General features: G+C 37.4%; 1 protein-coding gene across 8 annotated transcripts; it reads right to left on the bottom strand.

Moving 5' to 3' along the window:
* Positions 1-350: 350 nt before the first annotated feature.
* KBTBD3 (kelch repeat and BTB domain containing 3) lies at positions 351-17617 on the bottom strand. 8 transcript variants are annotated; one of them, XM_055801842.1, is made up of 5 exons: positions 17354-17616; positions 16543-16972; positions 10136-10481; positions 8717-8964; positions 351-5892 (listed from the first exon to the last, which is right to left on the bottom strand). In XM_055801842.1, the coding sequence occupies exons 4-5, from the start codon at positions 8938-8940 to the stop codon at positions 4272-4274; spliced, it is 1845 nt and encodes a 614-aa protein (XP_055657817.1). In that variant the 5' UTR covers positions 8941-8964; positions 10136-10481; positions 16543-16972; positions 17354-17616; the 3' UTR covers positions 351-4271. The 8 variants fall into 8 exon arrangements, with proteins under 8 accessions (XP_055657817.1, XP_055657819.1, XP_027636113.1 ...); XM_055801844.1 differs by lacking the exon at positions 16543-16972 and adding an exon at positions 14283-16315; XM_027780312.2 differs by lacking the exon at positions 16543-16972.
* Positions 17618-17698: the final 81 nt, after the last annotated feature.

The raw sequence follows: 17698 nt of genomic DNA, 5'->3' as shown, positions 1-17698 counted from the left end.
ATACATACCAATCTGAGATAGATGGATCCAATATAAAAAAAGGCATCAATTTAAATGAGTACTTTACAATGGTAAACTTAAAACTTTTAAGCAGACTAAATCCAATTTAGTGTGGGAGCAGCAAATTGATATACAAGAGATACACAAATACAAGATCCAAGGATAATTAAAAAAAAAACACCTCACTGCAGGTTTTATGCATGCTAACTGCATTCTTGGTTATAATCTAACATCAAAAATGTTCTCCAGCTGAAAAAAGAAAGGAAAAAAAATAGTAGTTAACTTCATTAGAAACATTGTAGATTCTCTGTATTTTGAAACTCACTGAAAAAAATCAGACCTGAGGAGGATTCAGTTGCTCAGTGCTTTTATTTCACAAAAGAATGAACATCCTGGCAAACATGTAATATCAGCAGAGCCCAGGCAGCAGCAAAATTTTACTGATCTCTATGCTTTACTGGATGTTAGAAGGGAAAAAAGGTAAATTGACCATAATGTTCAGCTATAGATATTGACAAATATATCCCTGGTTTCAGTCTGTTTTAATTAAAATAGATCTTATGCTGCCTCCTGTTGGTCACTACAGAAACATCCAAAATTAGACTCGCATTACAAACCGCAGACAAGACATTCTACAGCCTGTACCTTACCTACTACCTACTACTAATCAGAGGAGGTATACAGCTTTCCTCGTGGAGTAATACCAGATAAATCTGAATCAGTAAATCTACTCCATTTTATGAATATAATGAATTTTTAACAGCAGTAAACTGACTTACTACAAATGTATTTAGAATATAGAAAATAAATTCATTAGTACATAAATAATAATCATCAGGTCTGTGCAAACATAATCAATATAAACACCTGAATAATTGATATTTATTATAGCAACTAAACCAGTATGATAACATTACCAAAGTTCCATAATGTTTTGATAGCATTCTTTAAAAATTAAGATTATCCAATATAAACATTACTGGATATTAAAATCCCACATACAATATATTTTATCTTCATGTATATTATACTGGTCATGCTTATAATGTGTCCTGTGACATAGAATAGATACTATGAGAAATATTTTGGTTACATCATTTAAGTGCAAATAGTAGATTATAACTTTACATGCAATTTGTATGTTTTAAACTTCTTACTATATTTCAGTCAGAACACAGGTAATCATTACTCTAGCCACCGACTATTTTTAGAGGAAGGTACTTTTTCATAAAGTACTGTGAAATTTGAAAAATTCAAAAAGATGTAGAAAAACTCGCTTTGCGCTAGTTCTGTGACTTTTTTTAAATTGCATAACAGCTGCGTAAAGTAGGCTGAGAAATCTATTTGATCCAGACCTACAGCAGTTACTCATGCAAGTAATCCATATTCTTCTGAGCAGTGTAGTTGACTTCACTGAGATTTCTTACATCATTAGCAATTAATCACAGGATTTGTAACAGGCCCTTAATTCTATCATAAAGCCTTGTTTTAAGCATGGCTTTCTAACACAGCTTCTGCACTCAATTCTGCTATTTAACTCTGTATGTGGCATTGTGGCAAATGACCTTTTTTCCTACATGAGAGTTGTAATACAGGCTTACCTACATAACTGAAGCAAATTAGTACTATTTCACAGTAACTTTTCTGTAAGAATGGTATAAAGTAACTGACACTACTACATTATTTCCTGATCACCGAGAGAGTTCAACTCCCTCTGAAATCCTTGAATGATTTGTCAAAAGTGGGAACTGATGTTCATTCCTGTGCAAATGTAGCATAGAATATTAAAGCAGTGTCTGTTTTCCAAATTAAGCTTCATTCAGTTTTCGCTATATATACTGAGTAATTTACCACATACACCATTGCTCTATCTGATGTCATATGCCAGAGGCTTATACATATAGCAAGTAGCTGGATGGAAGACTGCCCAAAAAAGTATGCTGTAAGGGAAGTGCATCACCTGAATTACTGACTGACTTGCTGTTTATGTGACCCAGCAATCTGGTCATGAGAGTGGCAGTTAAAAAAACCTCGCAATTTTCTAGTCTCTTCCAATTTGCATAGCTATTTATACCCAGGTACTATGGGCATTAATATGTTACTTTTCTCATTGCATAAATTGCATACTCATATTACTCAGGTACAAGAACGACACAAAAACACAAGCAAAGGAGAATTGGGCTTTCTATTCTGATGAAGTGACAAGTTGCAATAATTAATTATTAATGAAGTCTCTATGCTCCCTTGAGTAGCTTTATTAATGCTAAAACTACTGTTCTCCTATATGTCTATTTTTCTCCTGCTGTTTCAGTGAGCAGGAATAGTATTCTCCATCTCTCCTAAACTGTTCAATACATTTGCTTTGCACTAAGAAAAAGTAGTTGTGTTCCAATATAAATATGCTTGCATTTCAGCATGGTGATTGTAAAGGTTACCTAGCTACGTGCAGTCATGATTTGGAGACTCACTATGAAAAGAACAACATAAATGTGGAAGTTGCCTGAAATACTGTAACAACAAGCTGTTTACCTCTACAGAACTGACATGCATCTTAATACAAATAAACTATTGAGTGGGAGGGTTCCACTCTATTGTTCTCCACTTGTGCATAATTTTCATTTTCACCCTTATGAAAATATTTATGATAAATGTTATCTGAATTTGTAAAGGTATCTGATAACAAATTAGAGAGTCAATCACAGACTTGGAACTTTGCATTGTGTATTGTTTAAAACAGAAGTATGTTGCTAGGCAATATTAACCTTGAAGTGTTAATACTGAGCTTGAGTTTTGCAAAAAGTACATGCAGTAGTCATGTGATAATGAACTTACCACAGTCATCTCAAGCCATAATAAAAATGTTTTAGACACCTTGCTGAATTTTGTTCACATTTAAACCTTGGAAAAGATGTGCTTAGATGTTTAGAACCATTCTGTCTGGCATAAGACAACCTTACTACTTAATGATACTTATATGCAACATAAAGGCTTCCAATATCTTACTCAAATAGAGAAAATTCTCAGGCTGTGGAAGATTACAAATGAATTTATGAAACCTAGCTAATTTCAGTGTCCTTCTGTCAGACACAGGTCCCACTTGGTATGCATGAGATCAAATTTACCTCACAATGTATGGCTAGACTAATATTAATACTAAAAGTCCGTAACAATTTTAGCGTTATAATAGCTGACTACTGAAACTTTATCAAGCAATATATTGTGTAGCATTTACCATGTAATATTTTAACACTTAGAATTGCCACTAAGTACAAGTGTTTTAATTCATTTAAACGACTATAGAAGCTAAAGGAATTCTTTCACCTCAGAAATACTATTTACTTTGGTTTTAAATATGGGAATTTATTTTTGTAACTTTGTATTTGATGTATGACAAGATACGACCTTTTCCCATAGTTAACCAAAGCAACAACTAAAATTTATTTTACAGCTTGCTGTAGGTAGCACTGGAAACTTCAGAGATGGAAGACTTCTGTTAAAAAAACATCCTGAAGTGTTTTTTCATGAGTTAACAGCATGACTGAAGCAAAGATACCACATGAATCATCCATCTTGTAGAAATCTTGCCCAGCCTGCAATATGTTATCAATGTTTATCTTGCCACAGTCAATGGGATGAAAACAGAAAGTACAGCTACTACTAAGGCACAAGGATGGAGAAAAACTGGTAAAACTGAAGAGCTGAAGATAGATGATAGGAATTATCAGACTCTTCAAGTTAGGTACCTGGTTTTAATGCTGTGAAGGTCACTTTGGCTTTTGCCTTGCTAAGGTCATTCTAATAAGGTAAAGCTGACAATGAATTCCTATTACAGGTTTATGAATATAAACCCCCTAAATAAAACAACACTAATGTAGATTCCTTTTAAACTTCAGTTACATAGGGAAAACAGTATCACAGTCAGTTTTCTCACTCAGCGGTTTGTCTATCGGGACAACTGTGAATATTACAGAAATAATGGCACATATTACACAATGAATTCCTCATGACTACGCTGTTTTGAAAAGTACTATCATTTTGTAAATTATTCAGATAATTACAGAGAAGACTTGCATATAAAATTAAGTAATACTTTCTATATAATGACTAGCATGAATGACAATTTAATGGACTCTTCCAAAAGCAGTTCTATAGCATACAATTTAAACTGAAGATTTAAACAAAACAGTACATATTCTTCCATCTCTAAATTAATACTTAAAAATCTGTTCTAAAACTTGTGCATTTAAATAGATTCTTTTGACTCAGGAGTTTCAAAATTCTCCAGAGCAAATTGTCAGTACAGGTGACCAGGGGTCCCTATATTTATTAAACTGAATGACCTGACAGTAAAACTCAGTTAAGGCTCTTGGCATTGGTGAAACTTCTTCCCACTCGGACCTGCTACTATGGTAGACTTGAACTTCATCTGTGATTTCTTCTGGAGCATAATCACCACCTAATATATAAATTTTGTCTTCTGTCCCAACTGCCCCTGCATTAAAGCCAGCACATTCAAAAGATCCTTCCCCTTTCCAAACACAGGTTTCTGGGCAAAAACTGTAGACCTTGTAGGTGGAGAGGTCACAAATGTACAATGTACAGTTCACTGGAACGGCTTTGATTAGAGTTGCATGGAAAAACTGCCCAAACTCTGCTACAAGCTCAGACCACTGATCAGTCATAGCATTATACTTGAAGAAACAGTCAAGAGATGGATTAAAGGCATCAGTAATCTCTACTTCTGAGCCAAGAACATAAATTATACTCTGACAAGCACTTGCTTCTGGATAGTAGATACCTCTTGGTAATTGGCTTACAGACTTCCAGTCTTTGGAAAGAGGATTATAGGATTCTACATCCAAAAGACTTCGGGTTTCTTGAGCTCCTCTGGTCTTCCCACCTATTACAAACAGCTGATTTAAGGTTACAACAGATGTGTGCATGGTCCTTGGTTTTTTCATAGCTGACACTATGGAGAATTCATTACTGACTGGACAGTAGCACCAGGTTTGGTCAGTGGCATCATGAAATGGTTCAGCAATATGAAGCCTGACAGTCCTATAACAATTCCCTTTGCATCCTCCAGTTATGAATATTTTTTCTCCATAGCTAGATAAACTTGACCCTGGAAGATCAATCATGTGTGTATGTGGTAGTTCTTTCCATTTATCTGTTTTGATGTTGTAGCAGAATGTATGCCTGTTTTCTCCATCTTCATCAGTTTTATGAACAAATATATATTTTTCTGTTGTTGAAGGACGTGCGTCTGGAAATAGTCCACTAAAGTCTTGCACGCTTTTGACTGCATCATTGATTATTACCGAGCAATCGGCACTCTTAAGTAAGTGTTCTTCAGAATGTAAAAAGTCCTGCAAAGTCTTTTCAGGTAACTGGTGTAGTCTCACTTTTTTAATCAAATTAGGCAGATATTTCTGTCGTGTTTCTAAGTTGTGTTTGGTCCATTGAAGGACAGCTTTCAACACTGATTCTTCCTCAGGGACATTTAGTTCATCAGCCTCAAGACATTTTTGTAGTATCTCAAAATTCATTTCCAAAAAATCACTTGATCTGAGCAGCAAGGAGAAGTGGTGCTGTACAAAATCTAGTGCGTGATCAAATAAGCGGACGGAACCGTAACTTTCTGATAAAGAAAGCAACTGTAAGCAATTCACAAGATCAATACTTTTTACTAGAAAGTCACTGCAAGCTTTGGAAAGGAGTGAAACTTGAAGAAATGACGACAGTTGGAAAAGCATTTCCACATTTTCATTTGTTATCTCTGTTTTTCCTGTGTAAGCGTAATCAAGAAAAGCTTTCACTGCCTTGGGTGATAGATTACTAATAGTAACATTGCCATCATCTCGTTCTTTCATATTAACTTCAAACATGGCTCTGTGAATAAAATACAGAAGATACACACACAAATTAAAGATCTAGCAAACAGCAGAGAATACTGATCTGAGAAGGAGGAGACAATCAGAGGCATGTAATAAGGTGGGCAGGCTGTATAGGTCTAAAATGTGGAGATTCTCATAAGAAAGTGCATTTGCTTGATATGGTTGAAGAAAAAAGGGAGTGGTGGTAAGGATATATTCAGTGATGACTCATAAAATATAGCAGCACCTGTGTTTTGTATGGCTTTTCACTGAGAGCAATGAAGTCTGCAGCTCTCAATGTGAGAGAAAATGATTTTTTTTCAGGCCAGCATCAGTTTCAACAGCTTGAGAAAGAAAGGTTGATTTACAAAATATATAGTAAAAAAGCACTATGCATGAATACAGAAAATTAAGTGAAATAAGGCCTTCCAAACTGCAGGCTGAGCAAATGAAGGATGGACAATGGGTGCATTCCTCAGTAATAAAAGTACGTGAGGGGTGAAAGAGGAGAAAAAAACATGAGGAAACTCAATTCTTGCTTTTGAGTTGACCGACAGATGTATGGGTACAGGCAGATGTCAGAAAAAATGAGGTTTTGACACAGGATTGCATGACAGAATGAAACTCGCGCAGAAAGTAGATTGTGACTGAATACAAAGATGATGGTTGAAATTGTGAAACAAACTACTGATCAGCACATTTGTGCAAATTTTATTACAACTCAGTACTTTATTAAAGTAGTATTATTTTTACTTATTAAAGACGTATTACTTTTACTACTTCATTAAATACGTAATAACATTTAAACTATTTCACTCAATCTTACATGGCAAGATAAAAATTTTACAAGGTGGTAAATGCTGGCAACAGAACAGTGCTGCAACACCCCTTGCCCTACCCTACCAAAGCCTAAGCATCCAGCTGTCATAGCAACAGCTTCTGAATTTGACAAAAGATGATAGTGGAGAAAGATTTACATAAATCATGAAATAATAAGTATATAATCTGGATCATTAATATATCATATATAGCTCAAGAGTATTGTATCATACTTCAGTTATACAATTAGTATCTGTATAGTATGTGATTTTTAAAATCCCATACTTTTATGAAGCCAAAGGAGAAAAAAAAAAATCACTGTGTATAACATACTCTTTGGGAAGTGAATGTCAGGTAAATCAGGAACTTGTCTGACCCCTGAACAAAACCATAAAATTACAATAAGACAATCATGTTCCAAATACCTTTTTGCAAAATAAATTACGATTCTTAGAATCCTTTGCTCCTTAACCCAACAGATACAATACAAATCTCTAATTACAGAGTAAAATAGCAACTGAACAATTCTAGTAGAGGGAGAACAATCTAGGCAAAGGCTTTGACTTTGAAAGCTAAAAAGTAGGAAGCTAAATGTTGCTGAATCTTTGGTTTACACAATGAAACCCAAACTAAGAGAAGTCCATACGCCAAGGAAGACAAAAGGTGTTTCATTTTAAAATTTATCTAGTGGATCTGGGTACTTTTTATTCCCTGAAGTTAGTAAATGGACCTTGCATTCCAGGACAACTTAGGAATTTGATGGCTGCTGTTGTCAACTGGTACACACAGGGAGAGGTCTCTCCTGGCAAATTTTTAACCTGAGGAGCCTGTAGGTAGTGAAAAGGACACATATGTTACCATGTGCTTAACTTCAGTTCTAAAAATAACCACTGGAAGCTATTTCATCCCAATATTCCTTTCTACCAGAGCATCTCTGTCCTGTCACGCAGTGAACACTTGAAATGCAAGTAGTTGTGTGTGCGTGTCAGAGAAAAAACAAATCTGCGCCTACAGTGGAGAAATAACTTATTTCCTCTGCATTTCTTCTTTTTTCAGTAGTCCTAAGAACATGTATAGCCTATATTCTCCATTATACATGGCAGACGCCCACAGACCATGGCGTGCTCCAGGCCATTTGAAAATAACACTTGTCACCTATGCATGGGCAACTGAATCAAGGTCATTAACTCCTTTCCAGGAGCCCTTTCTTTTATTGTTAGAGCATCTTAGCTTTGTGTTTTAGTGAAAAGTGTGTTTAGAAACAGACTTTCTGCATGGAACTAAAAAAGGTTAGCAAGGTTCTTCATAAATTAATATCCTCTATGTGAATGATCGGTCTGGCCCTTAAGAATACATAGTTTTAAGCACCAGAAAGAAGCTCATAGATCCATTTCATTCTGAAGGGCTGAAATATGTAGTTTAGAAAAAATATAACTGTTTAAATACCTCTGAAGACTCTACTATACTGACTGCTCATATTAAACAAAATCCAGCCGTGTTCCAAAACCATGTACAATTTATCCACAATTGCTCAATGCAAGATATATTTGTAATCAGCCTGTTTTGTTTCACAATAGAAATGTGTTAAAGTACATAGACCATTGCATACAAAGTCAAACAATACCATTGCAGACCTTCAAGTATCGATATGGGCAACAGGCAAGTCTTACAAGGTACACAACTTGTGTCACTTCTACCTAACAGCAGAACCATGCACTTACTGTTTGACATTTGTATTGCAGAGTATAGACTGCTGTCTGAATCTCAAATTCATAGTCACCACGTCACTTTGGAAATACAGATGTATTTGGGGTATAGTTAGGCATGTAACACTCTAGTTATGTTTTGATTCTTTTTTTTTTTGCTACCTTATTATGATGTTTGAATGCTTTGCTTAAAACTCTGCAGGCATATGTTCAATTGTGATGATTTATTTTTTAATTTTTGTAATATACTCCTTCCCTCCCTCCCGGAGAACTTACAATTCATTTTCTGCAAACTCATGTCAAAAATAGGTTTACCTGAAAAAATCACTGCACGCTGCCAGTACACAACGATGACAAGGAATTATTTCATCTTTCACAAGAATTTTAAAGTCAAAAAATATATTTTGTTCTCTGAACTTTTGTAGTACTTTTAGAATTTGTTGTCCATGACCTTCAGCCACTAAGGAATTGATTTTATTTTCAGGAACAGAAATTCCATTGCAAATAGGTCTGCTAATGTAATCCCGTTGATTGGCCATGGTTTCTTCAATCTATTCCTGAAACTGAAATGGAAAAATAAGTAATTGATTCTGCTGCCTTAGTATTAAAATAAATAAATAAATAAAAAATCAATACACCGTAAAACAAACAAAAAAAATCCCGGCATTGATTTTGGTTTGTAAATCCTATGCACAGTTATAAATTTGTGTTGTAAGTGACTTTTATGCTGAATTTAATTTGATAATACTTCTACTTTGCAAAATACATACACACAGCATACTTTGAAAAGTAAAATAGCTGACATATATCAAATAACTCTACAAATAGTACCCACCTGTAGGAATTTTCAATAAAGTCCACAGGAAGCACACCAGGGAGTGTGTTAAAATTATTAAAGGTCATTTAAAGAAAGACTAGTCCTAGGCTTACCCTCAAAAAACCCCAAACTCTCATAATTTCATGTAAAGTGATGATGGATAAGGAAAACTTCATCACTCATTTTTAGATTCCAGAAGGCTCATCTGTATACTACAAACCCCCAAACTCAAAGCACTTTCTACAGCTTACAGTGAAAGGGAGATACAGGCAACTAGACTACTTTCTCAGTGGATTCCCATTAAGCGCTCCGGACTAAAATAACAGAATACAGACAAACGCCGACAGCCTGGCCTAATCCGAGGACTGCTAGGGCTTACCAAATAGGGCCATTTAGAGACCAAATAGGGCCATTTAGCCTGGTGACAGTGCAACTTGGCATGTTTAGTCTATTGATACTGATTTTATCTTGTACCTCTAGTCTTGCCAGGAAGCTGTATGTTTGCTAACAGCTTTATGCTACATACTGTGAACTTCATTTACAATGGCATAAACTAACTGGCTTCAGAACTGACTAAAACTTCAGACAGTGCGAGCTCCCTTGCAGCAGCCCAGTTTTTCTCGTGAAAATCTCTATACTGAAGTGCATTGTTTGTATCATAAATAGGTCTTCACTATTTTTTACAATAAAAGTATTTTATTCCACTTTGCCAACAAAATGAACTGTAAACCTGTGTATATTTTATTTACACCTATTTAAAGAGCTTTTTATACTGCTACAGATACATAAACTGCCCTCACTGCAAATTTGAATCAAGCCTGGCTATTTTAAAGCTTTAGGAAACATTCCAAGGTTTCTCTATTGCAGGACTTTGCTTCAAGAATTCCATTTAAAATTAGCAACAGATAATGGCCCACCTGAATTGACAAAGAAGGGGATAAAAAATTCCAAGCCAAACCCGGAAACCGGAAGAATATTGCTTTCGGGTTTTACTTTCATGAAAAGGCTTATCTGATAACGTGATACATTCAGAGCAAACTAAGCCATCAGGCAGTCTTCTTCATAGGAGTTACTTTCATAGCAGACTGATCTATACTTTATCTAGTCAGGTAGCTCCAACCACAAATAGACCTCCATGTCTCCTGGAATAGAAGAGATCCATTGATCTTGCTGCCAGCACTGGCACCCTTGGAGCAGGCATCTTCTCCTTCCCATGGCCAGACAATCTCACGTATTCACTCTTTCCATTCTAAGCCTGAGGAACTAGGAAAATACAGAAGAACAAGACCACCATTTATTCTGATAAAAGTATGGCCTCATAAACCCCAACTTCCAAAAATTATAAAGCTTTTTTGTATGTCAAAATTCTCTAGAATACCTTTTTCTTGGGAACTTAAGAGCCTGTTCCTCAAGACTGAATCTTCTAAAGCAGTTATTTCAATAAAACTGGTTTCCCACATTTGAATGAAACTTTAAAAAAAGTAGGCTTTTCACGAATTTCAAGGTTTATTTGGCATCATGTAAAGTAACACTACTTCTAAAGGAAATGTAAACCTTTTCACAAAATTCTGGAATTGATAATAGATAGTAGATGTCTTTCCACTTTTAGATGTCACTTCTATAGCAAGCTCCAACCTACAACTTGCTTTCTGTAGGTAAAATTACCCATTTCAAGAATATTCATCTTTGTATAATGAACACAGAAATATCTAATGTCATCAAGTCCACCTTTACTATTTTAGGCAAAGACATCATATAATCACTTTCATAAAAGCAATCCATGTTTCAAAAAGTTTTCTTTTACATCACTATTTCCACAGAAAGACTACCCAAGTACACTGGTGCCAAGACTGCAAACCTTGTTTTAAATACACAGTCAATTTACTAATGCTTACATATATTCGTTCTTTTGTCAAAACTGTCGTTTAATTTTCCTTTGTATATTTATTCTTGTAATTCTAAAGAATGTTGATATCCTCTCAACTTTTGTTAGAATGAACTGTCAAACTTTTGAAGGTCCATTTAGAATACCGAATTTTTGTTTTCCTTATTATTTCTTGCAGTTTTCTCTTCATCCACTCCAGTCTGATCTCGTATTTCTTTCACTGATATCAGATTTGTTGTACAGCATTACAATTAAGATCTCATCAGTGTCTCACTAGTCCAATTTGTAGGTCACCCAGTGCATCCTAATCTTAATCTGTAACAGCAGTGTCTCATTTTTTATTAAAAGCAAATTTCAGCAGCGTACCTCTAATGTTTTTGTCCCTCATTAAGGACAATACTAATGAATACTGTGCTATAGCTCAGCCTAATTCACCCTCCCCTCCATTAAAAAAACAAATGTTAAAAAAAATTCAATTCTCATCTCCCTTGTAGCCAATTCCTGGTTTATTTGATAATTTTGGTACTTATTTACCAGTTTACTGGATCTGTTAATAATTTTAGCCCTCAAAAATATCTTAACCATCAGCTAAAACTTGGTATGTTAAACAAGGCCAACAAGCAATTATAATTATTTCATGCATTCGTCTACAAAGCCATATGAATTAATCAATAGTTATAAATATTTGATCAAGTTACTGACAAAAGGGTAAAAAATGGAGGATGCAGACATATGTTGTGTAGGTCTGGACTTCAGGAAAGCTGGGCCACAAGCCTCCTTATATTTGTTCCACTTACTTCCATAGGATTCCAGTTACAAAGTCTGTCTTCATGTGGATTACCAAGAACCAAACTCTAGTAGATGGTTCATTAGAGTTGGGATCTCCTACTTCTGTCTCTTAACATACAGCTATGTGCCATACAGCACCTCATGGCAGGCAAAGGCTATATACTCAAGCCCTTTTCCATCATCTGACCCACTGGGCACTTGTCACACAATTAGCTTTCCAGTGTCTCCTGTAACATCATGGATCAGACCCCGAGTACTGCTGTACCGTTACTGGTTATTGCCTGCAGCGACATCAAGTGTGTTCTCTGGTGTGACCGAATTCAAGCTACCCTACCATTTGACTCAACTTCACTGCTTGCGTACTGAACGTTTACACATCTTACACAAAAACCCCGCAAACCTCTAAAACCAAACCCCCTTAAAGTTAATACATTTGCCCTGTTTTTCTGCTTGAAAGTCACACCAAACAAGTGCCCGGTTGGCCATTACAGTGAAATTGGATACACACTTCAAAGTTATTAAGGTCAACCCGACATAATACATGTCTGGGGAGATACACGTACCTCTAAAACCTATCTGTACAGATCTCCAGTTGAGGGGCAAGGCATTCTGCACATCTGATAGTTAAGTGCCAAGAAATGGTCAGCCTACGGACAGCCGCAAAGCAGCTAGCAGTTGAACAGGAGGAGGATGGGGATGATAAGCTAATTTGGGTGATTACAGTGTATGAACTAAGGGACCACCTGGGAGCTCTGAGGGTAAAAGCATTCTTACGGTCTGTCACAAAGCCCACTAATAAGGACCCAGACGTCATTAGTTCTGCTGTTCACAAGACCCCTCTACTTTAACACTGGCTTTTCCCCAAGACGCTAAGTGGTAGAGCAGCCCGGAACATAATGAGCTTGTTGATCCAGATGCCAGGTAACCACACTGAGAAGGCTGATAAACCCATAGTCAAAATATGGGATAGACGCACATTCCTATTAGTAGTTTGTAATCTACTGGTAAAAAGCTGCAAGAAAATGTTTAACTGACCTTAATACTTGTATACCAGGCAAACAGCTGCCAAAAACGCTCACTGAATTTCTAGAGGAATTCTTTTACTTCACCAATGCTAATTTTCCCTTTACAAAGATAGTTTTAAGGCTTAACATATTTATAAAGATTTTCTTAGTCCTGCTTAGACATAATTATTCTGTATGTGGAAGAAGCTGAAATGTGTAATTTATTTGTTTATACTTACCCTTATCCTTCAGAAAGCCCAACTCCCCCTTTCAGTATAAATTTCATAACCTGGATATTTGTTGAATCCTAGATACTACACTATAAGACCGTAAATGCAGCATACTGTTAAACTTATATAGGAGTCCAAAACCATCCAGGACAACCATTTTCAGAATATCTCAACAGGCATACACTAAAATCATAATTACTGCAATATGCCTCCTAGAAAAGGTGTTCCTATCCATTCCGCCAGATTTGAAACAGCAGAGCAAACAGAACTGCTGAGTGAGCTTTGAGCAGAGATGAACTTTTGTTTGCGCAGGGTCTACTGTAGTTCTCACCAAAGCATCCATCAAAACATACTCCTATAAAGTGCATATATATTCATAAACACACTTGCTGAAAAGATTTCACTAAACCAACAGACAAAATAGTCATAGATGTCGTGACTGACAGATAAAATGGTTACAGAAGTTTAAATGTGCTAATTAAGTTGAGAATGGTATAAGATGTGCAATTAATTCTAAGTGACTAACAGAGGAGAACCTATTAAACAAAGGAGTGTAAGGGATTGTGTATTAAGAATGGAGCACAAATACACAGATGAGGACATAGGGTACAAAATGCCGCTGGAGAAAGCTTACACCAAAGTATGTTGATCACTTCATAATATTAAGATAAAAATATAGATAGATACAAATGTAGGTGACTTTGTAATAGCCTAGGGGATGTAGTTTTGTGAAAGTATTGCACATACCGAAGTATTTTGTGTACGTAAGTTACCACTTTGTCAGGAAAGGCATGTTAGGGCTTGCCTGCCAATAAACATGACCAAACCTTTGTAATGGGACTGAAGCCTGAGACTGTTCCCAGCACAACAGACATCACCCTTACATTACAACCCATTCAGACAGTACAACTAACATTCTGTGTGCAGATGTTGCCTCCTCTATCAACACAGCTGGCAAAAAGTCTAAACCTGTACTTGGTACTTCACTATTTACAAACAATTTTAAAACAATTTATCTACTTTATCTCAAAGCAGCATATAGCTGTGCTACAGCACTCTCTCACCAATTAAAACAAACAAACAAACAAACCAACCATTATTTTTTAGTATTTCTTAGGAGATATGAGAAATAAATTGTTCTTCAAGAGAACATTACCTTGGACACTTAGCCTTCTCCCAACATGGAGAATATGTCTTACTAGACAGCAGGATTTTAAAAAGAGAAATCTTAAAATGCTGATATTTTACAGCATACTTTATGCACCTAGAAAGAATTAAGACCAACAAAGATAAAGAAATTGTATACATTTCTCTAGAAAAGTTTTAGATTTTTTCCCCTACAAAATTCAACTGTATAGTTAATGTAAGTTTTGAAAAGGTGAAGGAGAGCATTTTAAAATCTATTATTAAAAGTGAGTATTATATTATTAAGTCTACTATATACCCATCTCTAGATGATCTTCTGTTTTCACTCCTTATCTATTCAAATGTGGAGAAATTAGTAATTTGTTAACAATTTTTAAAGACACCATTCCCCACTGAACACCTAATTTAATATTCAGCAAGATGAATATGAGTGGAACAGGTATCTAAAGGATTTGGTGACATTTCTAATTGTGGACTAAAAAGACAAGAGTGGACTGAAATGTAATTAAATCAAAAGTACTAAGTTCAAAGTTCTGTACTTTTATATTGTATTATTGTTTTGATTGTCATTGAGTGTCTAATACTCAAAACAGACAGTAACAGAACTCCAGGTTCCTGTCTGGAAATAGCAATGCAACTGAGTCTCACGGCTTTTCACAAATAACTGAACTTCAAAGAAAATTAATATTCAGTTAATCATTTTTAGACCATTAAAAAAGATGCATGCGACATTCTAAGACATTTAATCCACAAAAGTGGCATTTATCAATAATGTATGTTGAGACAGTATTCTGAGAAGGAAAGGTGACACAAAGGCTTTGAAGCTTTCGGTTCTTTAGAAGTGATTGAAAAAGAAAAAAAAGGGCACAGAAAAAAACCCAGCATGGTACTAGCAGGAAGCAGTGAACTTGCACCAATTCCTGGAGGCATTCCAAAAGTGGAAGATTCCCTCTCTGCAAGCAGTTATCTTTAATTGCAAATCCTCTGACAAACATATGAATCTATTAAGATAAAAAAAAAAAATGACTTAGAAGAACTTAAACTGACTGGAATTTATCCTAAAGCTAAATTTCTCTAAATCATCGAGTTCCTTTGGAAATTATTTTTTTAGCAAAAAAGTTCAAGAACTGTAATTTTCATTTTCAGAAAAAAATTGGGAATGAAAATGCCATGCTGTATTTCTAAATCTGGCAAAAATAATAACTGCAAATTCTGGAAGAAGAAAGAACTGCTTTTACTGGGTTCCGAAGCCCGTCATTTCTGTATGTGATCAAAATACGTGTTTTTTTTCAAAGCATACATGCAATATTGAGTATACTTATAGAATAATTCAGTATAGATTATTATCATTCCATATTTTACTTGTAATAAAAATGTGGTTTTCTACTGAATTTATTCATATCACACATTATACAGTGTATCTTGAATGTCAGTCTGCACTTACAGATGCTTATTTTTATAAAAAAGTCAATAAATCCGCTAGTAAAAAAAATGCTACATCTAAGTCTCTCTAAGTAGAAAGCATGACCAAGTCAAGCCTATTAATCAAACCTGAAGGGTTTTTTGCAACTAGGTAAGATTCACATCCATTAGTATTATCATGTATCAGTAACTAAATATAGATATGGCCACAGATTCCTCTTCAAAGTGTGCGGAATACAATGCTTGAAACATAAGCCCCAGCTACAATTCGATATTGCTGAGCAGCATTTTCCTGGGGGCAGGGGGGGTTGACTGCTGTATTCTCCTGTCAGTTAACTTTGTCTTTGGATAATAAATAAGGGAGTACATAGGACATCCTTCGCTTGACCAAGTCATAAAGAGAAATGGGAATCATATTTAAGAATAAGTGAATTATACTATTGATTCCTTGCTGAAACATTTTCCCCCAAAACATTACTTCCATGTTTAAAATATTTTGCAAAGACCTAGACCTACCTATACCCAGTTGTAGCTGAGACTTACTCTAGGCAGAAAGACAGCACAGTTCTGATGGCCTGTGTAGAATCAGCACTTTTTCACATTAATAGGGGGCTGGGAATGCTAAATCACCAAAAAAAAAAAAAACCAAAACAATGAGAGATTCTATGAAATCCCTGAAATAATGTGAATTTCAGTATTTTTGCATCATGTGTACATGGTCAATAACTGTTAAAGCATAAGTATTTCTAAAGGCAAGCAACAGAAAGGAGGGTTGTAGATTTTCAACCAGACCCTAAATTTTTGGCCATGGCACAACCTCAAAACCAAAGGGTAAAGAATACGATTACCTTGGCCTGTAATCGAGGGCACAGGGGAACCCAGTTCTGTTAACCACTACAGTTCTTAGCAGAACAAAGGCACAGAATATAAAAGGCTTTTGTTGGGCCATACTCTCTAGAAGCCAGACTCCTGCCGGGGCGATGCCGCACTTGGCAGCCGTGTGCGCACAACCGTCCCCGCACTGCCAGGCGGCACCGGGCAGCACGGCCAGGGAGGGCACAGGCCGCCGCCGCCGCCGCAGCGCCCGGCGTGTGCCAGGTCTACCCGGGACGGTTCCTCAGGACCACGGATGCGCTAAAGATAACGATGGGCACAGAGGCACCGGGGGGAACGATCTGCTGTTAACCGATACCGGTACCACGGAGACCCGCCAACGGACACTATCCCCGAGGGCACAAACGCGGCCTTGTCTCGCACAATGCCGGGGGCAGCCAGAAGCTACAAGGAAAACACGTTGTTTTTGTCATGGCCGCGGTTAAGTGCCACCCCCGACCGCGTCAGCGTACACCCAGCCCCGGCCCGCCCCTGCAGCCCGGCAGCGTCGCCCCCGCCCTGCCCGCCGGAAGGAAGGTGGCGGCCTCCCGCCGCTGCTGAGCATGCCCGGGCCGCCCGCGCATGCGCCCTGCGGCGCCGCCGTTCATTCTAAGGGACTAATTCTGACGGGACAGGCAGGATGGTGCAACGGGCTTCCCCTCCTCTCACAGCGCGACCGCGGGGCCCGGCTACGGGATGTGGCAGTCTCCAGCGCCGCCGCTTCTCCGCAGCCGGCGAAGAGCTAGTTCCCCCCGTTAGCGCTCCCTCCGAACAGCGCGCACCCACCTGCAGCCAACACCAGCAGCTCACCGACCAGTCTGGCCCACCCTCCGCAGCAGCGTCGCCAGCAGATTGGTCTCTTCCGGTGTCATTCTCCCCCTTCTTGCACTCGGAATGGTTCCCCCGGCCGTCAATCCAGATGAAAGCCCACCCATCCTCCCGAGCGGGTTCCTCTCTAGGCTCTGTGACGACACCACGGGTATAGCTTAGCCGCAGGCACCGCCTTTCCCCCGATACGTCGGAACCTGGCGCATTCCCCTGTCACTCACAGGGCACCCTGATATCGGATTGGCTACCTCGCCTCGACCGCAGGTCCCTCCCTCCCACCGAAAGGCGCATGCGCGGGGTGTG

Source organism: Falco peregrinus, chromosome 4, assembly GCF_023634155.1.
Source record: "Falco peregrinus isolate bFalPer1 chromosome 4, bFalPer1.pri, whole genome shotgun sequence".
NCBI lineage: Eukaryota > Metazoa > Chordata > Aves > Falconiformes > Falconidae > Falco > Falco peregrinus.
This window is presented reverse-complemented; position numbering and strand designations above follow the sequence as displayed.